At 35.3% G+C, this 26916-nt stretch overlaps 1 protein-coding gene, 1 non-coding gene and 1 pseudogene across 2 annotated transcripts in view; 2 read left to right on the top strand and 1 right to left on the bottom strand.

Moving 5' to 3' along the window:
- USP14 (ubiquitin specific peptidase 14) overlaps positions 1-25593 on the bottom strand; it is a 30092-nt gene extending 4499 nt beyond the window's left edge. The window contains exons 1-13 of the mRNA XM_074352537.1: positions 25359-25593; positions 21434-21579; positions 19198-19230; positions 12403-12507; positions 11545-11648; positions 6444-6502; positions 5563-5693; positions 4718-4798; positions 4247-4332; positions 3459-3573; positions 1709-1774; positions 1464-1556; positions 400-528 (exon numbers count right to left, since the gene is read on the bottom strand). Coding sequence (XP_074208638.1) covers positions 400-528; positions 1464-1556; positions 1709-1774; positions 3459-3573; positions 4247-4332; positions 4718-4798; positions 5563-5693; positions 6444-6502; positions 11545-11648; positions 12403-12507; positions 19198-19230; positions 21434-21579; positions 25359-25374 — 1164 coding nt within the window. The 5' untranslated portion in view covers positions 25375-25593. The remainder of the gene's footprint in view (positions 1-399; positions 529-1463; positions 1557-1708; positions 1775-3458; positions 3574-4246; positions 4333-4717; positions 4799-5562; positions 5694-6443; positions 6503-11544; positions 11649-12402; positions 12508-19197; positions 19231-21433; positions 21580-25358) is intronic.
- On the top strand, positions 436-11548 carry LOC123617747 (prefoldin subunit 4 pseudogene; annotated as a pseudogene).
- On the top strand, positions 9008-9083 carry TRNAS-ACU (transfer RNA serine (anticodon ACU)). The gene is given in 2 exon segments: positions 9008-9043; positions 9048-9083. It is a non-coding gene; the product is annotated as a tRNA-Ser (tRNA).
- Positions 25594-26916: the final 1323 nt, after the last annotated feature.

A 26916-nucleotide genomic window follows, 5' to 3' on the forward strand; every position in this document is an offset into this window, starting at 1 on the left:
CATAAACGAACCAGCGCTCTATGCTGTCAATTCCATTTTAAAAATGGAGGTAACTCCAGAACATACAAGGAAAATAATAAAACACACTGAATTTTACAAGGCAAGATTTTATGTGAAGTGCTCTGATGAGATACATATAAAAGGAATATAAACTGCAGATTTTAGGGGAAAAAATATGAAGTTTTTCCTACCATAAAGGACCCATTTACCATAGGTAGAGTTCTTTTAATTGTACTAACATATACCTAAAACTTTAAGGGCTTACACCAATACATGAAGGATTTGCACATATGCTAAATACAGGTTCATCCACTCTTACTAACAGATTAACAAAGTGAATGCTCAACACCGACTGAAGATGAACACACTAGGGTTAGAAAGCGAGCAGTAAGAACCTACTGTCTTTGGTTGCTGATTTACTTTTTTATCTTCTAGATCCTTGAATTTTGATCGAAAAGAAATCATTTTCTCTTGAAGTTCCGGTGTACACAGTTCGTACACATCCAACATAAGAGGAAATTTAACATCCTATATACAAACCAAAAAGAAAAAAGTATAAGCAGACCTACGAAGGTAGGTATTTAAAGTATCACACTTTTTAAGTAGTGCTTTAATATTCCAATAAAGTTGAAAGTAAGATCTGTAAAAATCACCTGGAAATCTATGCAGTTGAAAGTAACAGTGTTTATTTTCAATCTGGTCCTAACTCTTAAGATAAAAAAATTTTTAAACTTTTCCATTAAACGTTTTTACCCATGAAACTGACACAGAGGAGTTACCAAAATTTATACAACAAAAGAAGCATTTCAGGAATACTAGACTAGTAGCTACTTCAACTACATTTACCCTGTTCACACAATACTAAGTATATCTGAAAATGTATTATGAACTTCAGCTCAGCCTCAAGGATCAGAGACTCTAGGATACACCGCAGAGGTACAGTTCAACAAAGCAGACAAATCATAAGGCTGGCTCCTTCATCAAGAGGTTACAATTTAAGTACTCTTTGGGCACCAGTAATTTAACACTCGTTTCACTTGGAAGAAAGGAACCACCTAGAATAGAGGGTGTTGTACTGCCCCTTACCCCACCCCCATCCCCAAACCTACTGGACCAGTATCTCTGGAACTGAGGATCTGGTCTGGAGTAGTCATTCTGGGGAATGGAGGGCATCCATCAGAATTATCTGGGAATCCTTTGAAAAATATAAGACCTCAGCCACCTAATCAGATGCTTGGTAGAGGTTCAGGGGCAGGCACGTGTGTAATTTAAAATAAAAAGGACAACAGATAATTCCAATACACATTCTTGGTTAAGAACCACTTGTCTAATGTTAATAAAGTCCCTATTTATGGTATTTTGAAGTGAGTTTATCCCTAAAAAGAATACAGAAAACCTATTGTAAATTAGGAATTACCTTCAAAGAATTATAGTATTTTACTATAGTGAAGTTCATTACTAACCTTAAGAACTTTAGCATTCACAGATTCCTTCTCTTTATAAAAAAACCGAACCATCTGAATGGTCAAGTAAGCAGGTAGCCGGCTGATCTTGGACTGAGAAGAGAAAATGGAGATTTTATTACATGCAAATACCATGTAAATTTTTAATCTGTTGGTTTGGTAAAAAACAAAGACTGGGTAATAATAATTAACTGGAAACCTTTCAACTAAATGGAATTTGATTTTTAAAGGAATGCATAACTTACAGATTTGATGTACAAAGCATTTCTTTGCAACGTTGGAGATTGTTTGGTGATTTCTTCCTGAAGTCGCTAAAAAAGAACATAACAGAAGTCCAAACATTAAGGAATCTTTTTCTGCAACATGGAATCACACCTTTAATTCTTTTAAAAATCAGTTCTACTTAGTAGACAAGGTACAGTATGCCAGTGGATTTATACCCCTGAGAAATAATTTGAATGAAGACAATGTGGGAAGGCTTTCAGATTTGTGATTACTAATTACATTACTAAAGCAATCACCACGGAGTAGCTTTCTAACATTTAACCAAGTTTATTCAGCAACAAAGAGGTAAAGAAATGTGGAGCCAAATTACTCAAGAATGAAACAAATGATGATAAAGCATCTAAAAAATCCAATACAATAAATATAACATCTCATGAATACATGTTTTTCAAGAAAGCATATCTGGTGTGATATTACTCATTAGGTAAGCTGTATGTCATCACCAATCCATGATCATCTAGATGTTTCAAGTATATTTAGTTTTCCAGGAATTTTATAAAAGCATGAAGAATACATCACCCTGAAGAGTGCCTGTGGAAACACTCCATCGCACACTCTCCAATTAACATCTGCACGTCACGTTCTGAGGCCCTGAAACCTGAATCATAAGTTGTCGTAGGACTCTTGGTGGTGAGCTCGTATCTGTATACTTTTAAAGGGAACGGCTCTTAAATGCCATCATGCCTCGCAACTCTCCCCTCAGTATCACAGGGCAAACAACAGCACCATTTATCTATCTGCCTCATAGAGACACATTTACGAACGCCTCCCTCCCCCAACCACTCTTACCCCCAACTGTAGATGGGAGCTCCCCGATGACAAATTCATCTTGTTTATCAATATAATCCCTTCCCCAAGTCACTGCCTATCCTTCAGAAGATGTACATACTCCCCCAAACCGTATCAAATAAATGTTAGACCAGCAAAACGGTTCTGTTTTATCAACCTACTCACTACAGTGGATTCTTTAGTGTGGCACTGGGGAAACAGCACTGACTGAACAATGAGAGAGGCAAGTTCCAGATGTGGCTCTGCCCCAACCCAATTAAGTCACTTAAACTCCTGGACCAGCTGCAACACTAGTGCACCAGCACCGGGACTACACAGCCTCACCTGCGCAGCACCACCTCCGTGTACACCTCACAGTTACTAACACATCCTCATTGCAACACCCTCAGAGGCTGCCTTCACTGCTGTCAGCCAATCAATACACAACCTCGTTTTATGTGTTTCCACTATTTAATGACAACTTAACATACTGTTGACCAACACTGAACTCACGGCCAAGTACACTACAACTCATCCTGAATGAAGCTCATCTAACAAACGTTATTTTCTCTTTACTACACATCACAGCCTCCCGCACCTGGAACACCAGACAGCCTTCAGCACTATGCCTGAAGGCCATTTTAAACAGCAAGATACCAACAAAAAGCACAAACATGTAAAAAATGTGGCACTAAAATTACTGCAAAAAGGACGCTTGTTTATAATATGAGGACTGAAACAAGAAGGCAGAGCACCACCTTTTGAGACCTCAGGTGGGACAGAGTGAGTCAGGGATCTCAAAATGTTTGCCATTCTGAGCACGTCTACAAATGGCCATGAAAGCACCATGAGTACAGATGCTGGGATTACAAATCAATTTTAGCAAGTAGGTCCATTTACAAATACAGAACTACAATGTGGATGAAGTGTAACTGTCCTTACCAATTTAAGTCCTGTAAAAAGATACTTGACTTCTTGATTGATAAAACAGCTAAGCTGCAGCTGATTTTCCTTCCCTTTAGTGACCTCTTCTTCTTCAGATTCTGTACATTTCATGCTTTGCAAAATAAGATAAGGAATAAACCAACAGGCATTCAATTTCTTATATAATCTTGAATATAATAAATTATCCTAATGCTATTAAGTGTAATAGCATCATTCATTGGTATTTAAAACATTTCAGTCTCCCAACAGAGATTCATTTCAACATACTTAAAAACACTTATTCACTTATCAAGAGGATGGATTAGTGAGTGTGTGTAAAAGGATACACTCTAAACAAATATAAGCTGATTTTTATATAGTCTTAAAATGGTCCTAACAACCCAAAGAAACAGAATTCTAAGTAGCTACTCATGTCCTAGAAAACAGTACTCTCCTAAATTCATGTTTTATTAATTGCTTCAATCTCATATATATCATTTAGCTGATTTACTCCATTTCATATAATTAAAAATTAATTCTCTATGAGGTGAATTAATGAGGTACTCCACTAAAGCTATTCTTAGGAAAAAATAATGAGTATCCTTAAAGGGTACATTTACCTAAACTTCAAGATCACTCTAGTGGTATATATTTCCAAATTCCTGATTACTATGTTATTTTTTTAGGCATAAAAATGTCCTGAAGAATTTCTGTTCATGCCCCACCCACCACTCCAGTCAATGATGCTGTTTATACCAATTCACTAATCAGTTATAGTTTATACGAATCTTGGCTCATAAGGATACGTAGTTTCAAACTCAACTCCGAAGAACTGATCAATTAAGCTTTTCTTTTTAGAAGGCGTCACTGCTGATGCAGATGAAGAATCTGTCTGCAAAAATTAAGATGAAACAAAAATTCAATTTTACTTTACACAGATATGAATGTACATTTCCTCCCACACAATCCAGTTTAGTACATACATATTTAAGCTTTTCAAAATGTAATCCCTTTCTGTAAAATATTAGCAAAAAACTGTTCAATATTAGCAAAAAACTACAGATGCTCAACAATCTCAACTGATTTAGTTTAGCAAATAATAGAGTGAATTTAAGCGTCAAATGCAAGCTTTCAAATTCCAAATACAGATGTAGCATCTAAAGTATTGAGGTACATGTCTGTCTATTAGGATGAATTTATTTCAAGCCTTTCAGAGGGGGAGAGGTGGAATATCAAAGTCTAAAGAAGGTCTATAATCAAAAGTGTGTTTCAATTACCTCTTTAACAGTATCCTCCTCTATGGCTTCCAGTTTCTGTTGCAATACTCTCATCATTTGTATCCAACATTCATTAGCATCCTGTAATTTAAAAAATGGCACAGTAAGTAATCCTGGCTGTTACAGTGTTCGCTCTATAAAATTATCCCAAAATAATGACTGTTTCCTTTGAGAAGGGGAAGAAAGTTTTTTCCTTTAAAAATACTAAGCCAAATTAGATATTATATGGTCTTCAAAACAACGAAGAATTCCAGAATAGTTTATTGATTCATTCAAGAGATGTTTAGTGAGTCCTAATTATGCTGAACACTATTCTAGACACTAGGAGTACATAGCAGTGAAAAAAATAGAGAGTCTTAATGGGGGACATAAATAAACAAAATATAACACAAATTCAAGTAAAGAGAGTGTTACGAAGAAAAAAAGGCAATATGGTAGCAGAAAGTGATTAGGGGAAGGGAAGTGTGGTATTTCAATAGGACTGTCAAGGAAAGCCTCTCTGATAGAGAGGATGGAGCAAGGGGAAGAGTGGCCCGTAATGAGATCAGTGAGCCAGGTCGCTTAGGACTGGGAAAAACCACTAGGAGGTACTGAACACGGGACCAACGTAATCTTATTTACATTTAAGAGGACTCTGGGGGCTGTGTGGAGAAACACCACAGAGGGCAGGAGCCAGATGATCAGTTTACTGACTACTGCACCACTCCAGGCAAGAGATAATGGAGGTGTGAACAAGAGAGGACTGCTATCTGCATTTCCAAATATGCTCTAGGAAGTATGGTGAGAGGAAGAAACCTAAGTTTTACATTTACAAAATGAAAACCACAGAACCCTGCCCTGATTACCTGCTGAAGATACTGTCCTTGTTCACCCTTCTCTGCAAACTGTGGAAAAGCCATGTGCAAAAACTGCAGCAGAATAATAGGTGGAATACTAGAAGAAGTTTTATCCATGGAATCAAACAAATCTCTAAGGGCTTAAAAACAAAGCAAACACTGCTTTAGTAAAACAGTGACATATTTAATACATGCTACTGTAAATTCTCAATTAATACAAAGAATTGCTTATTATTTTTAAGTATATCTATTCCTTTTGCAATTGATGGATTCCTAATAAGAAAAGGATTTATTTTAAAAACTTTAAGAACTTACCAGAAGACTGTGTAATGCAAACACTAGCTATAAACAACTTCCGGGCCTTGCCCTATGTCTCTCTCTCCTTGACAGCCTGTCTTCCCAAACAAAGCAGGGCATAGTCAGTCAACACAGAGGACACAGCCTCTGTTCAGGATGAATCAAACAGGCATGTTACAGTTCCACCACTATGAGGACATCAGGTCACCACCCCCAACTCTCCTCCCTTTAAGCCATTCTTTGTTCCCATGTACTGAACTCCTGAATAGTGAAACCTGGAATATGTTTAAATGAAATATGTTTAAGGATTTAAACTGACTCTACTAAATAGCTAAGAACCAAAACTAACCTGACTTTAGATGGTGGGAACAGCTTAATTCATTCTGAAACTCAAATGGGAAGGAACTAGTTAAAAGAACTTACTATGACATCCTCAACTACAAGTTGTTTAATATAAGCACTCCAGGTTTAATGAGGTGATGTTTTATAAAACACGTTTTATAAACAGAAAGATACTAAATAAATTGTGAGTGAAAAACAACATTTACTGAATACCGCACTCCCCCTTGAAAAGCAGTATTTAAGATCCTGACCTGCAGTGATATACTGCGCTGAAGCTGTTTCCCCTGAAGCTCTCAAGGCACCTGCATACCTAGGAACAGTAAGGCAGAATTAAATAGGAATCAGTTCATTTTGAAACTCAAATGGGAAAGAACTTGTTATGACATCCTCGACTGCAAGTTTCTCTGAGCTGTTCCCACCATTTTTATTTACTTCTGGTCTTATTCCTTTAGTAATTATATGGGCAAAAAAGAAGTGCTAAGAAAAAAGAGGAATTTAGATGAATGAAGCCTACTTTACATTCTTTCCCCTGTCTCACTCATTAAAACATTTTCTCAAAATCGTGTAAAATAAAAAAGTACATATTTATAGCTCAAAAACATTAAACCACAATTAATAAACCTACATTCAGCATTAACTTCCTATACAACATTAAATGAGTCGTTTAAATTTCAAGTCAGTTTTCTCACTATAAAAAGAGGGGTTTCTTCTATTAAATGATTTCTAAATTCACTTCAGCTTTTAACTCTCAGTTAATTTACAACATTACAAAGGACTGGCCACCCAAAGGAAATATTCAAACCACAGTATTTACTCCTACAATGTCTTATGACAAAGAATCAGCATTCAGATGATATCAAACATTGAGGGATGGGAGAGACCCCACAAAGGTCATATAAGATCAGTAACTGCTTGGGGAGTGGGGCAATGGAAGGGGATGAGGACTAATTGGGGAAAGGTATGATAAAACTTTCTGGGATGATGAAAATGTTCTACTAATTTAATTGTAAAATGAGTTAGAGAATTCGCATTTGTTAAAACTGATCACAAACACTTAAGACGCTTCTTGCATTTCACTAGATGTAAGTTACATTTTAATTTAAAAAAACAAAAACTGCTTATTTAAGTGAATGAAAGAGATGATAGAAAACATTATGTTAAATCATATTCAATTGAAGAGTTTTGTTTCTTTTTTTCATTTGTTTAGATCTTTTGGAAACTGCTGCAACTAAAAACTTTAATTTTTTAATATACAATAATTCATAATATTGTTTATTTAAAAAATAAAAATCCTAACAGTTTCTCTGTCAGACAGTTCAACAACTTTTAAAGGGCACTTCTGAAGTTACAATGAGGTACTCATAAAGCAGATGCAGCCCATACCATTACTGAAGTATGTAACCACGTAACTGCCACTGGTACTGAATTTACTTCTAGTTATAGGGTAGCAAGAGTATGGAACTAGTCTGCATTTATGGCAATAGTTGCATTAATGAATTAACAATCTTTTTTTAAATAACTAAGAATAGGAAAATCATAGGTAATTTAATACCATCCCCCCAAAACTCTCAATATTGTACTAAGAAAACATATCATCCCTAATTAAGATAAAACCACCCATTAAGCCAAATAATAATCACAGTGAACTTTACAAAAAGAAAACCAGTTAGAAAAGAGGAGGAACTGATAGTACTAAAATGTTTAACAGACAAACTAACTTAAGTTTTTACAGACAACAGAACTAATTTTTGTCGTGTCGATAAAAATTAAATGACACAGAAAATCTGAATGTAATTAACAAACTTAATGCCTATTAGTTTATCACCTTCAAAAAGAGGACGTCCTGACTTCTCTATCATCTGTGAAATAGTCACAATAAATCAATCATACATCAGATCAACCCAAACATTCATCAGCAGAAACATGATTATTTGGTGATACATGCACAGTGGTGTACTCTACAGCATGAGCAAGAATAAACTACAACTACACACATGGAAACACCAAACATAATAAGCCAGGCTCCAGTGAACACAATCTGTATATTGCCATTCATAAAGTGTTTAAAATAGGTAAAATTAATCTATGAGGTTGGAAGTCATGTGACTATAACAACTCTGGGAAGAAGGAGGGGCAGTGGATCAGAAGGGATGGGTGAGAGGACCTGCGGAATACTAACAAGGTTCTGTTGGTCCATGTTGATTACAGGGATGTGTTCACTCTGGGATAAGTCATTTGTACATGTTTCTGTATATTATAATTCAATAATTAAAAAACTTTCGGGCAACAGGAAAAGATGAGATTTTACAATGTTTTTTTAAAAAAACATCTGAGAACAGACAAAACCCTAGAATTATGTATGTTCATTTCTATGTAAGAATAAATGATCCAAGCATGCAACTTAAGTTAAAACTTAACAAAACAAACCTAAGGAAAAAAAAAAAAAAAAACTGAAGGAAAACAGAAATAAGACATTAATACAAATAAAAGTAGAATGAATCAGACAATTGAAAAAATTTAATAGCTCATTCTGTGGAAAATAAAACACACAAACCCTCGGCAAGATAATCAAAAGAGGAAAAAAATTAACAAATAAGAAGTAAAAATGGAGGAAAAAACACAGGTCCAAAAACAGTAACTCTCACATGCTAAAACAGTTTAAAGGCATAAGGCTAAATTCATAGGAAAACATAAATTACCAAAACTGACTCTCAAAGACACAGAAAATGGACATTTAAAATGCCAAAAAAAAAAAAAAAGTGGGGTACAGCCAATTTTATGGGTAAGTTCTGTTAAGAACAGGTCGGGGAGGGAGGGGGTTATAGTTCAGTGGTAGAGTGCATGCTTACTTAGCATGCATGAGGTCCTGGGTTCAATCCCCAGTATCTCCATTAAAAATAAATAAACCTAGTTACTCCTCCCCAACAAAAAATATTTAAAAAAAAAAAGAACAGATCATCCCTCTATAAATTTGAAAATTAAAGTAAAATAGCAATCCAGTAATTGCTAATGAGAAAACTGTTTTGTACTTATTAAGAGCTGGCTTGCCAGTCTCCAATAAGATAAAAATATTGCCATATGATGTCTTTCATGAGCAACTTACAGAATTTTCAAGGGTAACTTTTACCATATACACTTTCCACTTTAGGTTCTAAATTTAGAACTCCCACAATAAAATGAGGTTCCACTGCTGGGCAGCACCAAGCAAACCAGATTTTACCTGCACTATGGTCCTTGGCCCTCACTGCCTCTTGAGCTAATCCAGCCTATTTCTCTGGAATGCACTTTCTTCTGCCCTTTATCATTATATATCTCACTTTCCAGAACCTGCCAAGTATGTGAAGATGAACTTCAGCATCTCCAGCTGCAAAACACCTTTCATGGAATTGGTCTCTCTTCTTTCATTTATATTTTATCAGTTAGTGTCATTTTTCCAAAGATATACAACCCCATCCACATCATCTATCAATTAAGTTAATACAGAGGCTTCCACTCTCTTGCAAAAACTTGAAATTCAAAAAATATTTCATTTGGTTTCAGGAAAATGGAATCAACAGGATGAAATCTGCCCTGCTTGTACAAAACTTGACTCCAAAACACGGAAGAGAGCTCTCCTTGGAACAGGTTATAATATGGAATCCCAGACAAGAAAAATAAACAGGAGGTCTTGGAAATAAGGCAAGTTTGTCCCAACTAGCCACTCTTCCTTCTGCCTATGGAGTGTGTGTCTACTTTTACTTTAAACTGAGCACCTAACCAACCCCTACACCTCGTGGCCTTCCTCCTGCCATCTGAAACAGCCTGCACTCTGGCTGTGCAGTGTGTAGCTTTCTGAATAAATCAACTTTTATTCAAAAAAAAAAAAAAAAAAAGACAAACCAATTAAAGCATAGGCAAAGGATTTCATCAGACATTTCTCCAAAGATATACAAACGGCCAATAAGCACAGGAAAAGATGCTCAACACCATTAGTCACTAGGTAAGTACAAATGAGAACCACAACGAGATACCATTTCACCCTCAGGATGGCTATAATCAAAGACACACAGAATCCCAAGATGGCAGCCACCATGAAGATGATGACTGCAAAAGACGTCATGTTACTTTTGAAGATAACCAAAGATAAATTCATACAGAATACAAGTGGAATCACAGAGCTGAAGGAAGAAATAGAAATAAAAAACCAAACAGCTCCAAAATTTAGAACATGTGCCTGTGAGGACAACATGTGCAGATTATGACTGCTTAACGATAGCTTATCAGATTGGTGGTGTTTTCATTAGCCATTCTCAAGAAGAAAAACAAGAAATGTTAGAAGCAGCAAAGAAAAATCTGCAAGAAACTGATAACTTAGAATCCAGAGTGGAATCACTTCAGTAGGTGTTAGCAGATTTGAAATTTCAGTTACATGCGATATTTGGGAGCAACATAAACCTTGAAGCAGAAGAAAGCTAAACATTTTATGATATTCCTAAAAATTTAAGGAAACCTGAGTATTATTTGAAATGGAAAAAAAAGACATGCAGTAACAAGACTGGCACAGAGATGAACAATTTGGGAACTCTCTTGCATTACCGGTGAGGATGTAAAATGGTGCAGTCACTTTGGAAAACATTTTGGTGGTTCCTCAAAATATTGTTTAACATGACATGAGTTACCACATGACCGAGCAGTCCACTCATAACCAAGAGAAATGAAAACAACTCATCTGCACAAAAACTTGTGCTTGAATGTTCACAGCAATATTATTTATAATAGCTAAAATGTGCAAACAGTCCAAATGTCCACCAACTGATGAATGGGTAAACAAAACATATCATATCTATACAATGGAATATTACTCAGCCATAAAAAGGAGTGAAATATTGACACATGCTACAACATGGATGAACCTAGAAAGCATTATGCTAAGTAAAAAGCCAGTCACAATACCACATACTGTATGATTCCATTTACATGAAATGTTCAGAATAGGCAAATATGCAAGACAGAAAGTAGACTAATGGTTGCCTAGAGCTGGAAGGAAGGGCATAAGGAGTGATTGCTAATGAGGATGATGTTTCTTTGCGGATGGGTGGGGGAGGACTATTCCAAAATTAGTTTGTGGTGACAGTTGTACAAACTTGTGACTATAATACAGACCATCTAATTGAAAACTTTTTTTAAAGAGTGAACAGTACAATAAATGAATTATGCCCCAATAAATCTGCTAAAATATATATATATATATATTTTAGCAGATTTATATATATATAAATATGCATTACTTATTAACACAAAACAACATTACTCATCCAAATGAGAACCTCCCTTACCCAAAGAAGACTTAAAACAATTTTTCTTCTGTCTTACCTTTTAAGGGCATCTTTGAGTTCAGGCACAGAACGAATACACTGAACTGTAGCATTCATGTAACAAGTGTTACCAAGGTTTGTCAATCCACATGGTAATTCCATCTGATGAGGAAAAGAATTAAATCATTTTTATAAGTTCACAGAGCATATATAAATACCTAAAGTAAACACTCTGAAGCAAGTACAAGTTACCAACCCATACCAATTTATAGTACACCTTCACACTAAAGAAACATGTTTTATTTCCCCCTCAAAAAATTTTACTGACATTATGTTGACCATTATTCTGTGTTTTAATTCTCTTCTTGAAAATAATAAGAAAACAATTTTATCAGTCCTGCATCCTTTGCAGGCAGAGGGTAGCAACATATATATAGAAACACCTCAAATAAAAAAAAAAAAGAATGGTACTATACAGATACTGGATAGTAAAAAATTTATATATATATAAATATAAAACTTTTGACAACTATGCATTGGCCAGTTTCTAAATCAACACATTTAAATTAAGGATAAACTGTATGTATTTTCAAAATAGAAGGTTTTAAGAATTTAAATATCCTAGCATTTAAACCAACCTCTTTGAGGCTGTTTTCCCATAAAATAATAGTAAACAGTTAAATAGTGGTAACTATTTGCCAGACACATATTTATTAGATATTAATTGACTTTATAATAATCCAATTAGGACTCCTTGAGCCAATTTCAAAAATAAAACTTTTACTTACTGTTAATAACATATATCTTGCTATTGATTAAATCTTCAAAACATGTAAATGCTACTTTCTGAAAGGCATCTCAGTAACTGTACTTCTGAAAAGCAGTGATCAAATATATAAAATGTGGTATGTCTTACGGCAGATGCTAACTGTTCTTCTGTCATGTCTTCTACGAAGACAGTTTTAGCCGAGGGTTCCTCAGGAAGAGCATCTGCTGACCCCATCATTAGTAGAGTCATTCCCTGTTTTAAAAAAAATTAATTTCATGAAAATACTCAAAAGTTGATCATATTTATGTCCAATGAAAGAAGCCAGCCACAGAAAAGCACATAGTGCATCATGCTTCTATTTGCCAGAAAAGGTAAATCTTGAGAGACACAAAATAGATCAGTGATGGCAAAAGCTAAAGGTGGGAAAAGGGAGTATCTTTAAACAGGAATGCATTTCTTTCTGGGTAATGATAAAAATACTCCAAAATTAGGTTGTGGTAAAGGCTACACAACTCTGTAAATAGTAAAAGTCACTGAACTGTTAAAAAAAAAATTACTGGGGTGGCTGGTTCCAGCCAGAGGTCACCTGCTTATCTATAAAGGGGCACATAGAAACTTTTTAGAGAGGTGGAACTTCTACCTCGACTGTGGTGGTGGTAACATGACTGTATAAAATTAACCAAATCCACCAAACTGTACCTTTAAGTATGTGAATTTTATTCTCTATATATCACCTCAATAAAGCTAAGGGGAAAAAAAATCTTGTCACAAAGCTGAGAATGTTTTCAATAACAGAAAAGAGGGACTTCTTCACATGATCATTAGTATATAGTGGCATCACTTCTACCCACAACAAAGTAAGTACTGAGAAGATTCAATGAATGTCTACTGTTAACTGTAACCATTATTTGCATTTGAATAGAAATATTTTGAAAGCACTGAAACCTCCATTATTGGAAAACAAACCAAATACATAAAATAGTTCAAAATAGCCAATTTTATAATTCTACACATTATTAACCTAAGGGAACACTTATATTCACTACATGTATAACATTCCATACAACAGAACAATGAAGACATTGTCACCCCAAATCTCATAATCCTGATGTGAACAACACCTTCCTCAATATTGGAAGACATGAACATCTAAGACAAAGACAAAGGGTAGAGAGGCTTAAAAGGGAAAAAAAAAAAGTCAGAAGTAGAAAATTTTTTTTTAAAAAAGTAAGATAAAAGTAACTAAAGATTAAATTAGGAAATTACTAAGGTCAACAAACTCATAGTCTTAAGAGTACCTACGCTGAAGTCCAACAATCTTCATTCTGTCACCTGCCACTATCACTTAAACTTTCTGTAAGATAACAGCAAAGCAGTACTAAGCTATCACTAAAGAATTTTTTTCCAAAGACAACTGTCTCAGGAAAAACAAATATTTGAAGAATATACTAGCAATAACCAATTAGAAAATACAATAAAAAATAAAGAATACCAGCAAATATCTTAGAGTAATGTAACAAGGAATATGTAATACTTTAGTAAGAAAACTATAAAGCTTTACTTGGGGATATTTAAAAAACACCTAAATAAACTGAAGGTTATGATAGATTTCTGGACTGGAAAAACTACTGTAAAGGTATGATTCCAAATTATCATGTAAATTTAATTAAAAAATTTTGAAACTGTACAGTATGACTCATTCCTGTAGCTAATTCATACCCATGACAATAGCTAAGAAATTTCTTAAAAAGAATAAAGAAGACTAAAAATGTCATTTAAAATTAAGAAAATAGATAATACAATAAAGAATGTTGAGGATAATAATTTAGAAAAAAATTACTGAGTTCTCCACCACACAGCATGGCCATACCCAAAATGAATTACAAACTGAAACTTTACATGTAAACGAAATGAAACAACTACGAAATATTTACCTGAATTTTTTTTTATGTTGCCATTTTGGAAGAGTCTCTAAAATTGACATAAAAGATGAAGGGACTGATGATGTCACTAACTATATAGATCTTAAAATTTTCACCACTACCACAATCAAAATTTAAAAGGACAAACAAAAAAATAAATAAATCACTGTAGGCACAATAGAAAAACAGTCAAAAGAAAAAAGAAAACAAAAAAAGGGTAAAATTAATAAATTAATTTTTTATTTTTTTGTTTGTCCTTTTAAATTTTGATTGTGGTAGTGGGGAAATTTTTAAGATCTATATAGTTAGTGACATCATCAGTCACTTCATCTTTTATGTCAATTTTAGAGAATCTTCCAAAATGGCAACGTTTTTTAAAAACTTCAGTTAAATATTTTGTAATTATGTGTTTCATTTTATTTACATTTAAATTTCAGTTTGTAATTCATTTACTGTTAAGATAATGAGCATTTTTTATAAAAGATAATTATATTCCCACAACAAAATTAGTGAAGAATGAGACTGTTTTACATTTTTTCAAATCTCTAACATCTGGCTTAAGAGAAAACATTTGTTTCTGCATTCAATCTGCTGCAATATCACATGTCCCATAGCCTCTAAAAAACTCTACTGTACATTCATAAACAAACAATAGAAAAGGCAAATAAAACCTTAATATCAATATGAAAATAGTTCTGATCTCAGGGACTCCTTGAAAGAATCTTGGGTACTACCTGGGGTTCTTGGGATATACTCGTTGAACTGCTACCCTAGAGAAATCAGCATAAATAACAAAGGAATACAGTACAGGTAGAAATAAACACAAAATTGAAAATAATCAAAAAAGCAGGGGAAAAAACCGAACAAATGAGACAGAAAGCAAACAGAAAGACAGTAAATTAAACCCAAATATATGGATTACATTGAACATAAGTGGTCTAAGGGTTCCAATTAAAGACAGATTTTAAGACTGGATTCAAAAGCAACACCGGGAGGGGAGGTTATAGTTCAGTGGTAGAGCATGTGCTTAGCATGCGTGAAGTCCCAGGTTCAATCCCCAGTATCTCCGTTAAAATTAAAAAAAAAAGCAAGACTGTACATGCTATCTTTAAAAAATCCATTTTAAATATAAAGACAAATGGATTAAGAGTAAAAGGATGAGAAAATACATACAATAATTTAAAAAAATATGGAGTAGCTTTATCAGAATCAAAGTAAACCTCAGAGCAAAGAATAATACCAGGGACAAAGAGAAATTATTCACTGTGATAAAAGGTCAATTCATCAAGATGTAACAATCCTATATGTGCATGCATCTAATCAATATACATGAAGCAAAACCGGTAAAATCAATACCACAACAAGATAAAATCAAATCCACAACAAGATAAAATCAAATCCACAACAAGAGTTGGAGATTACGACATACTTGATAAAAGAAGTAAACAAAACAACAGAATAGAAAGAACATGAACGTCATAAACCAACTTAACCTAACTGGCATTTATAGAACATTCTACCCAACAACATTCTACCCAACAGCAGCAGAATATGTATTTTTTTTTTCAAGAAAACATTCGCCAAATGAATAGACCATAAAACAAGTATCAATAAATTTCAGAGAACTGAAATAATACTGAGTATGTTAGGTGACCACAGCAGAATCAAATTAGAAAGACATAACACAAACATATTAGAAAAAGCCCCACATAACTAGAAATGAAATATAGTTCTAAACAATTCATGGGTCAAAAAAGAAATCACAAGGTAAACTAGAAAGCATTTTAACTGCATAAAGAAACACAGTATATCAAAATCAAAACTTGTGGATAAAGCTACAAGTACTTAAAGAGAAATTAATAATTTTAAATCTCTGCATAAGGAAAAAAGGTGTAAGAAAATCAATGACCTAAGAAGACACTTTAAAAAGCAAGAAAGCTAAGCAATTTAAACAGAAAATATAAAAAACATTTTAGAGTAGGTATCAACAAAATACAAAATAGATAATATATATTAGCAAAGTCAAAACCTGAATAGATTTATTGATGAATCCTTAGTGACACTGACCAAAACAATATTTATATATACATACACATAAACATATTTTACTAATATCAGGAATGAAAGAAGGAATGTTAGTAAATAATGATAACAGATATAAAAAGATAACTAATGATTATTTTGGATTTAATGAATAATTTTATGCCAATAAATTCAACATATTTAAAAGAAGCAAATCCTTCAAAAGAGAAAATTTGCCAACAACAACAACAAAAAACAGAAAAACTTAAACAGCTCTAAATTAGAGAAGCTGAGTATCAATCAAATTCCCAAAGAAAACCCAGGCCCAAATAAAATTTTCTGGTAAATTATTTCAAACATTTACAGAAATAACACCAATCTTACATAAACTCAATTCAGAAAAGATAAAGGAATACTTCCCTAACTCTCATAATGAGTCCACCATAACTGTGATGACAAAATGAAAGATGATCCAAAATAAAAATGTTAATATCCCTCATCAACACATATGAAAATATCCTTCAAAATACGAGAAAATTAAGTCCAGAAATAAATAAAAGAGATAAATACATCATGATTTAATGGATTTGTCCCAGGATGTAGTTCTCAAAGCATTGTCTGTGAACATCTATGGGTCTCTGAGATTGTTTCACAAAGCAGCAAGGTCAAAACTATTTTCATAATAATACCAAGATGTTATTTCTCTTTTTTACTGTGTTGACATCTGCCCTGATGGGGGTAAATCAATAGCAGCTAAAACTTTTAACAGTGACATCAAAATGAACTGGTAAAAATGATTCACTTTATTAAATCTCAACCTCTGAATAATTTCTTTTTGAATACATTTCATATTATGGAACAGGAAGTACAGATAAAAAACTTAATTCTCCTGGCAACCAACATGTTCCTCAGCAGATGGACAAATAAACAAACTGTGGTGCATCCCGACAATGGAATACTACTCAGCACTACAAACTGAGTTATCAAGCCATGAAAAGACTTAGAAACTAAAACGCGTATTACTATGTAAAGAAGCCAATCTGAAAAGGCTACAGACTGTATGATTCCAACCATATGACCTTCTGGAAAAGGCAAAACTACAGAGACAGTAAAAATATCAGTTATCAAGGGTCGGGAGAGACATACAGACAGAGCATAGAAAATTTTTAGGGTGGTGAAACTACTTCATATTACACTGTAATGACGGATACATGTCATTATACATTTGTCCAAACACATAAAATGTACAACACTAAGAGTGAACCCTAATATAAACTATGGACTTTAAATAATTATGAAGTGCCACTATAGAGCATCAATTTTAACAAATCTGGTGGGGGATGTTGATCAACAGAAGAGGCTACGCATGTGTGTGAGAGGATGGTATAAAAAAACGTTAAGAGTGCCAATCAATTAAAGAAACCCACTTCTGCATACCAAAATATGACAGCTGTATTCAGGATAAGCTTGTACAAATATTTGTGTTAAAAACTAGGCTAATGGCCCTTCTTTTTAAATGGAATACCATTTTTACTTAAAACAACTGTGAGTTTTTAGATTTGGGTATTTAGGCAACATTTTTTAAAAATGAAGGAAGTAAGCTTATTGCGTCAAGAAAACTGACAACATTTATAGCTGCCAATGACAAAATCAGAGCTCTCAAGTGAAAAGAATTTTCTATCTGTCACTAGATATCAGTTATCTTCTATTAAGTTAGATTGTCAATAAATATGAAAAATACAGGACAAGGCCAGTCCTTTCGCTTTAAAATTAACAGGTAATGGGTCTGTTACTGTTATTCTTAAGTGAATAATATTTTTAATTTCTCAGTCTTAATTTCTATTGATAAATATCAACAGATATAATTCATATATATGAAACTCTTTGGGGTTTAAAAATAATTTGAGAGTGTAAAGAAGTCACAAAGGCCAAGAAATCAGAACTGCACATGCCACAAATGCAAGGTTTAACAGTTCAAAATCAATGAGACTAACCAGATTACTAGAATAAAAGAGAAAAATCATTATGATCATTTTAATAAGAAGCAGAAAAATCACTTAACAAAATTCAACAGCCATTCATAATTTAAAAGGTTTTACTGAACTAGGAAACGACAAAGATATCCACTCCCACTTCTTTCTATTCAACCCTGTATTAGAATACCTAGCCAGTGAAGCAAGGAAAAATAAAGAAAATGAAATCATAAAGACTGGAAAGGGAGAAGTAAAACTGACTATTTGTAGATAGCATGCTTATGTACATTGAAAAACCAATGGAATCTACAAAAAGAAAAAAAAAAAACTACTGGAACTAGTAAGTAAATTTGGCAAGGTCACAGGATAAAAATAAACTGGTATTTTTATAGTCTAGCCAAGAACAATAAAAAACAATTTTTTAAAAGTATTGTTCAACAGCCAAGAAACATTAAGTTCTAAGAATCCAAGTACCGTGCAAAGATCTCTGTATTGAAAGGAATTACAAAATTGTGCTAAGAGAATATAAAGACATAAATAAATGGAGAAGTACCCCATATTTTAAGAATTTTAATCCTCAATACTTTTATGATGTTCATTCTCCCCAAAATGAACTACACATTCAATGCAATCTAAACAAAATTCCAGGAGTCCATTTGCAGGAGCTGACAAGATTTTTTTGTAAAATTACAAGGAAATGAAAGGAGCTAAAATATTCTTGAAGAAGCAGAAAAAGTTGGAGAATTTACACTGTCTTATTTCAAGACTTACAAAACTTTAGTAATCAAGACCATCTGGCACTAGTATAAGTTTAATCTAATATCTCAATGAAACGAGTCCAAAAATAGACCAACAACTGATTTTTAAGAAAGACTGACACAAGCCAATAAGAAAAGGAAAATATTTTCTAAAGATGACACTGGAACAACTGGATACACAAATGGAAAAAAAAGGCATTAGGAATATACTTCAGTGTAATAATTAGGGAACTGTATTATAGTAAGTGTTCTTACAGTAGTACTTACATTTTTTATTTTGATGTTTCCCCAATCATCATCCTGTTTTAAAGATAAATAAAATACATTTAACCACACTTGCATAATCCAAACATAGTCTAAAAATCAATGAATTTTAAGATACTTCAGAACAGAATTTTCCTGTATGCAGATTTTAATTAAAATTACTGTAACTGGGGGGAAGGATACAGCTCACTGGTAGAGTGTGTGCCTAGCATGTACAAGGTCCTAGGTTCAATCCCCAGTACCTCTATTAAAAATAAATAAAAACCTAGCTACCTCCTCCCAAAATAAATATTTTTTAAAAAACACTGTAATCACAAGTATTAAAAAAAAACAAATCTAGTACTAAAACTAGTTAAGTCTAACAACTGTTTAAACTACGTAAGACAATCTAAAAGACAGTAAACCTGGTAGCACCAAAAGTACTAAAAAACACTTGACCGATGACAAGTGACAGATGCTAATTTTTCGCATGTTTGGAATCAGCAGAGCTAATAACTAGCTTATGTGACAAGAATAAAGAGTAACTTACAAAGTGAGGTCTACAAAATTAGGGTGATTATATAATTTATCATCCAAATCAAGAGACTCTTGAAAATAAAAGTGCTATTAAAAATTATACCAGGAGAGTAAACAAGACTACCCAAGGCAAACTAACCCCTAATAGTTATTTGTCATGTCCACAAATATTTCTCACGTCCTAAATTTCACATCTATGAAGCAATCAACAAATACTTTCATTTCAGTATGTTCAACTGAATCAAGATTTTTTTGAAATGCTATGATTGGTCCGAAGATATTCTGGCCTACTGTAGCTAAGCCCTTCCATTCACAGGATAAAGTCAGTTCCAGGTTACTCCTTCCTTTTTAGAGAAGGTACCAGGCATTCAATACCCTTCCCTCTAGTAGAGCCACTCTCTCTTTGGACCCCATCCTTCGAAATGCAGCATAACTTCCTATATGCCCTTCGCCGTTTAAGGCCTCTTACTGCTCATCATAAGAAATGACAACTATATGTGTTTCCTCATGTTCCGTACTTATCCAGGGTTACACAAAGCTGGGAAATGAACCCAGATCTGATTGACTTATAAATCATATGTTCTCTTGGTGTATGTTACTTAAACCTTTCTGATGCTCAGTTTCCTTGTTTATGAAATATAGAAAATACAATTACTTTCCTCATTTTTAAGATACATACGGTTGAAAATTAAAGATAAAAGCCTGACAGAGTAAGTATTCATTAAGTGGTAGCTATTAGTAGAAAGTGTTTCATTTAATTAGCATTTCTCTAGAATTCTCCACAGTGCACTACCAGCACATAGCTCAGCACAAATCAGGTTATCAAGTTCACTAATGACCAAAAGCTCATACTGCAACTTGGAGGGGAAACAATGTTTCTTCACCAACATCTGTTTTACTGCTTAGCTGACAGGGGTAGTCAGTCCTCATCTCTAAAGTTAACTAGAGCTCTTTAGCATTTCATATCTAACTCCTGAAGAAAGAATATTTTAAAAACCATACTTATATAGCATTAAAAACAATAAGAAAATACCTTCACATCTTTTTGTGGCCCTTCGTCAATGATGCTGGTAAGCTCAGACTCTTACCTGTAGTCAACGTGATCATTCCAAGGGAACTAAATGAAAAATTAAAGTTCCCTCTCTTTTTAAACAAAAATTTTTTCCTTCTCATCTCCAGATAGGTGTTAGACAGCCATTACTTTTAAGAGAAAAGGGCTCTTTTTTAATGGTAAGAAAAGCCAAAGGAAAAATTAAGTTTTCCAGAACTAAGGCCTTGGTAAATTCAGTACATTTATAACGCATTCTGTAGTAGCCTTTAAAAAAAACTATCACATTGTTCCATATTTTTAACAGATAAAATCTCTACCCCTATAACTAATTACTAAAAACATATTTAGTCCAAATAAAATAAAATACTTCTAACATACCCACATAAGAAAAAATTTCAAATACAGAAAAATGCAAAGTGCCCCACTCCCCAACCCCCAGAGATATTCAATGATACAATGTATTTTAAAAATCTATATTTTAATGACACTTCATAATACAGTGTCTTGAAATGACTACAATGTTCCTTCCTTACACTAACATAAATAAAAATTTTAATCCCATAGACTATATACTCTCACCAAAAAATACATCTCAAATGCTACACTTCCTGGTGCTAATTATTTTCATGAGTTATATCATAGTACATAATGAACATTTGGACTCAATTTTACCTTCAATGTTCCTCCTTTCACCATAACTTTCTGTCTGGCCGGCTGGACTCCAGTCAATGCAAAAAGCTGAGCTTTGAACACCATGGGAGGTTCATCAGTATTCAATTCTACACCTTCAAATTTCTCTTTTCCCCATTTCACAGTAACTGCAAACAAACAAATTATTTTTTTCATTTACAAAATAGTAAGACTGAAGATTTAGATCCTTAGGGGAACAATCAACCCAGCTTGAAAGCCAAACTACATCATTAATCTTTTTAACACTCATAATGCCTACCTAATCAGGAGTGAAGTGAATGCAGTAGATCTTGCAGAAAATTTACCTGGATCTAATCCAACTTCTCATTTGATAAATAAGGAAACTGAGACTTAAGAGACGCTATTAATGTCACAAAACTAGTTAGTGAATATTCAAGTCTTCTGAATCCTACTCTAATAATCTCGGCAACATTTCCCAGAATAAGGTTCACAGACTTCAAAATATATTTATTTAAATAATCATTAAAATCAGTGGAATTTTACATACTGTCGAAATAGAAAGGGGGAAAAAAGGCTAGAATGATATTTTGAGAGAAGAAAAAAAATAGAAAAATAAAGCATATTTAGAACAGGTTAAGGAGTACAAATTCTGGATTATATGAAGGTGTGGGAGCATGGGAAGGTCTGCTTCCTGAACAAGAGGTGATCAAATATTTTAGAAGAATCTTAAGATATAACTAAATCATTAAAAAAAAAAGTAATCTTACTTCAGTTATTCAGATGGCTACTATAAAAACAACAACAAAAAACCCAAAACAACAACTGTTGGCAAGGATGTAGAGAAACTGGAGCCTCTGTGCATTGCTGATAGGAATATAAAATGATGCCGCCATTGTGAAAAAAAGGTATAGCAGTTCCTCCAAATATTAAGTATAGAATTACTATATGATCCAGCAATTCTATTTCTAGGTATATACCCAAAAGTACGGCGAGCAGGAAATCAAACTGATACTTGTATACCTGTGTTCAAGGCAGCATGATTCACAACAGCCTAGAGACGAAAGCAACCCAAGTGTCCATCAACAGATGTACAGATGAACAAAATGTGGTTTACATACAATGGACATTATTCAGCCTTAAAAAGTAATGCAATTCTGACACATGATACCCACATGGATGACCCTTGGAGACATTATGCTAAGTGAAAGACTCTAGATACAAAAGGACAAATATTGTATGATTCTACTTACGTGAGATATCTAGTAGTAATCAAATTCAGAGACAGAAAATAGAACGGTGGCTGTCAGGATGCTGGGAGGACCAGGATATGTGGAGTTACTGTTTAATGGGGATAGTTTCAGTTTAGGAAGGTGGAAAAGTTCTGGAGGTGGATGACGATGATGGTTGCATAGAAACGTGAATGTACTCAATGCCAAAACTATAGGCTTAAAAATGGTTAAAACTACATTTTATGTTATGTATGTTTTACCACAATAAAAAAAAGTCAATCAGCCTCATAAAATAGCTACCCTTTGAAACATGTACAAATAAACTCAAGGATATAATATACATAGCTTGTTTCCATTGAAAACTTTATACCTACTCAAAATGAGAATCCCCCAACTAAGAGTTGTCTGATTTCTCTAACTACTAAAATCAGAACATAAAAGTGACCCTAACTCCAAATCCCAATTCTTTCACTAGTTCAATTAATACTTAGCATTCATTCAATGATAAGCCCAGTAATAAGCAGGGGGAGACTCTCTATGAACTTTGAGTTTAATAAAGGAGAGAGGAGAAAAAGGATAAAATAATTAACAATACAGTATAAATATTATAAATGCTAGAGCACAGTGGAATGCTTTACAAGTGAGGAAGGATTCCCTGGAAGAAGTGATAACTGTGAGTTATCACTATCAACTTTGAATTGACTCTCAAAGGAAAAAGTAGGTGAATGCCAGAGAATAAGAATAAAAGCATTCCTGGAAAAGACACTCAAAATCATAAAGCAGCATGGTGCATTCTGACATATAAGTATTTCCCAGAGTAAAGGGGAAGCACCTGAAAAATCAGAAACTATCCAAGGATCAAGTCAAGAAAGGTTAACATAAGTCATATTAAAACATACATGTTTTATGTTGTACAAAATGTGCAACCCCTGAAAGGTTTTCATAAAGGCCACTTTGGTCTGGTTTGAACATTATACCACTCTGGCAGCAGCAGGGAAAATACAGCTTTGAAGGGGGAACAATTATAATCATTGAGATAAACTGGAAACATCACAATAGTACAAACAAAACATAAGGACTAAATCAAAACAGTATTAGAAATAATAGAGGATCTGTCTGAAATTTATTTAACTGTGTCACCATGGACAAGTTAAACTTTATGCTTACCCATAAAGGAGAATTATACTGTACCACAGGATTATGTTGAAAATTAAAGCAAAGCAACATGTATAAAAACATTAGCTCTGTATCAGACACAAGAGTGTTTGTTAATTTTTACGGCACTTAACCATGTAAGAATCTGGGCATTTAATTTTCTACTAAAACTTATGAAACAGTACTTAAAATGTTCTCGTTTTGAATAGGGCTTTTTGCAGAACATGGAAATACAGGTTCTCAATATGGAGATGTCAAAGGAAGATATCTTAGAAATCTACTTCAATTCTCTCATTTTGGAAATGAGGAAAAGATCTGATTAAATATTTAAGATGGAACTCAGTTTTTAAAATATAAAGTTTGGTGAGTACAGGTATTTTCTGAGGGGGAACAAAGACAGGGATTGGTTTTATTGTGTGAGTCTACCTATGTGTTTAAGTATCAGCATACATTGTTGACATTTACCAGAATTACTTGATTAATGCCCCTTCAATTCTACGTTGCATAAATAGAATATTTCAAGTATCATTCTACTGTTAATTGTGGCTTTAGAGAGAGATTGAGCGATCATTATTAAAGTATTCAAGATTCTAGAACGTCAAGAATCCACCTCACATTATTCTTCTGTTTGATATAATTCTTTGAAAATATGGAAATCTTCAATACAGGAGCGATGTCAGTGTCAGCGATGGCCAATGAATCACACATCCATAGCCAACAGGAGCCACCACATACATTTTAGGTGCCATTTTGAATTAGACTAGGAAACAGCAAGGTCCATTTACTAAGTAAATTGTGATCCCTGGCCAGCACCCTGAACTGCCATCATGCAGAAAAACCCTGTCAGATGTCATTCAAAACGAAATGACGCCCGCGGGTATTTGTACTGTTTCACCTCTCAAAATTAACACTGTGCTTCGGGCATAAAAGCCCAATACAAGGTTTGACGAAAATGAACCAAAACGATGTTTTCAATCTGCCTCGGGATAAAACTCAAATTGGTACTAAAGGGGCGGAAGAGCTCAAGGCAGCAAGGGGTAAGTGAAGGGAGGCTACCGACAGAAACCCCAGGATGGAGGAAGGCTAACCTCACATCCCGAGACCTTCCATCACTCCCTTACCTCAGACTTCCCCTCCTTGCCGCTCCCTTCCAGGGCTACCACTGAAGAGCCCAGGAAATGCCGCTGCACCTCTAGCCTGGTCCCCGGTACCCCGCGACACACCCTCTACCTTCCCTCACACGCGAGGACAGCGACAGAAACTATTCTGCAGAGTCACCACTCTGGAGGCCGAGGCTCGCGGCTTCCCCACCTCCCCTCCCGCCCCCGCCCCATCCACCCCGCGGCCCAGCAGGGACACGGCTCCTTCGCACTGCAGGGCTCGGAACTCGCCGGGAGAGAGAAAGGGGCCAGGGTCACCTCCACGCCGCGGCACCCCCCGCCCATACTCCCCGTCCCCTCCCCCGCCCCGTGCTCGGCCGAGCAGCCGCCCTGCAGGCCAGGCCTACCCAGCGGCCTAGCACGCGGCGGGACTGCGGGGCGCGAGGCGGGGAGCGAGCTCACCGGAGTAGAGCGGCATGGCGTGGCGCGTGGGGAAGCGGCGGCGCAGGAAGGCTGGGCCTGGCAAGGGCGGCGAAGGGAAAGGGCCGCGAAGCTGTGGCGGCGGCCGAGGAGGAGGCGCGGCGACGGCGGCGGCAGACACGGTGCGACGAGAGCCTCATTCAAACGGGCCACTGGCGATGACGCAGCAACACGCAGCCCCCCTGCGGAGCCGAGGAGGCGACTGCGGGGAGGCGAGGCGGGGCCTGGTGGGTGGAGAGACGAGAGAGGTGGGGCGGGGCCCGGAGAGGCGGGCGCGCCAGGGCCCTACGCGTGCAGGTGCGCGCCTGCGCACTGTGCACAGTGCGCGCTGCACGCCGCCGCCCGGCCTGGTCCCTCCCAGCCCCGCCCTCCTGCAGACTGAGTGAGAAAGCCGTGTCTGCGATGGTTTCTTAAAATTTAAGCCTCTCACCTGCTGTCGAATCGGTGGGGCAGTAGGAGTCCGGCTTTTTTCTTTTCTTTTCTTTTTTTGTTCGGGCTTTTTTCTTATTGGTGATGTAGCCAAGAGAAGAGCCTTGCTCCGCCTCTCAATTTGGTCTACTTAACAATGAAAACATCTAACCCTTTCAGGATTTTGCCCAAGGAATACGCATCAAAGCGCTTTGGATACTTCAAAGATAGTCTGTCTTGATTGTACCGTGTTTCTGTGGTTTCTAACAACCCGTTGGGACCCTAGGTTGGCTATGTTAAAGGAGTGGCTACAACGCCCTAGAAGTCCCGCCCCTGACAGCCCCTGTAAGTTCCCTGCAGCCCTCCACTTAATTGTCTTGGACCCATTTCCCCAGTCTAGAAAACGAGGAAACAAGACTGGAAGATTTCTGAGGCCTCTTCAAACTCTAAATTGTCATGGCTGAAATCAATTAAAACATTCTAGATGAATTAGAGAGAAAAGAGAACCCGTAAATGAATGGAGGAATTTCAGAGAAATGCAAGTTGACATTGAGGTACTTTCTTGCTTGGTATAGAGATTTTATAATGATCCCATGTACTGCAAAAGATGAGTTGAAACTCTGTATTTCACAATAGTATAACCCATTTGGAGACTGATTTCATCAATTTACATCAGGAGTCTTATTTACCCTTCACCATTTCACTACTTCAAAACCTATCATAAGGAAACCTAGTCCAGGCAGACACCAGATAAACAAGTTCATACTGTATAGCACAGGGAACTATATTCAACATCTTGTAGTAACTTATGGTGAAAAAGAATATAAAAACAAATATGTATTTCATGTATGACTGAAGCATTATGCTCCAGAAATTAACACTGTAAACTGACTATACTTAAAAAAAACCTACCATAAAAGTATGATCCAAAATGTGACCCAAATGACATAAAGATGCTGTAGAACATTAAAGTAATGTATGTATCATTAAGTGGAAAGAGTATATCAAATTCATTGAGCATTAATAGAAAGCAACCTCACCCCACATCCCATACATTGCTAAGCCCTTGTCCCCGAGTGTCTAATGGATAGAATCTTCTGCTTAAGATTGATTTTTTAAATAATAAATATAT

This window comes from Camelus bactrianus, chromosome 24 (genome assembly GCF_048773025.1).
Source record: "Camelus bactrianus isolate YW-2024 breed Bactrian camel chromosome 24, ASM4877302v1, whole genome shotgun sequence".
Taxonomy (NCBI): Eukaryota; Metazoa; Chordata; class Mammalia; order Artiodactyla; family Camelidae; genus Camelus; species Camelus bactrianus.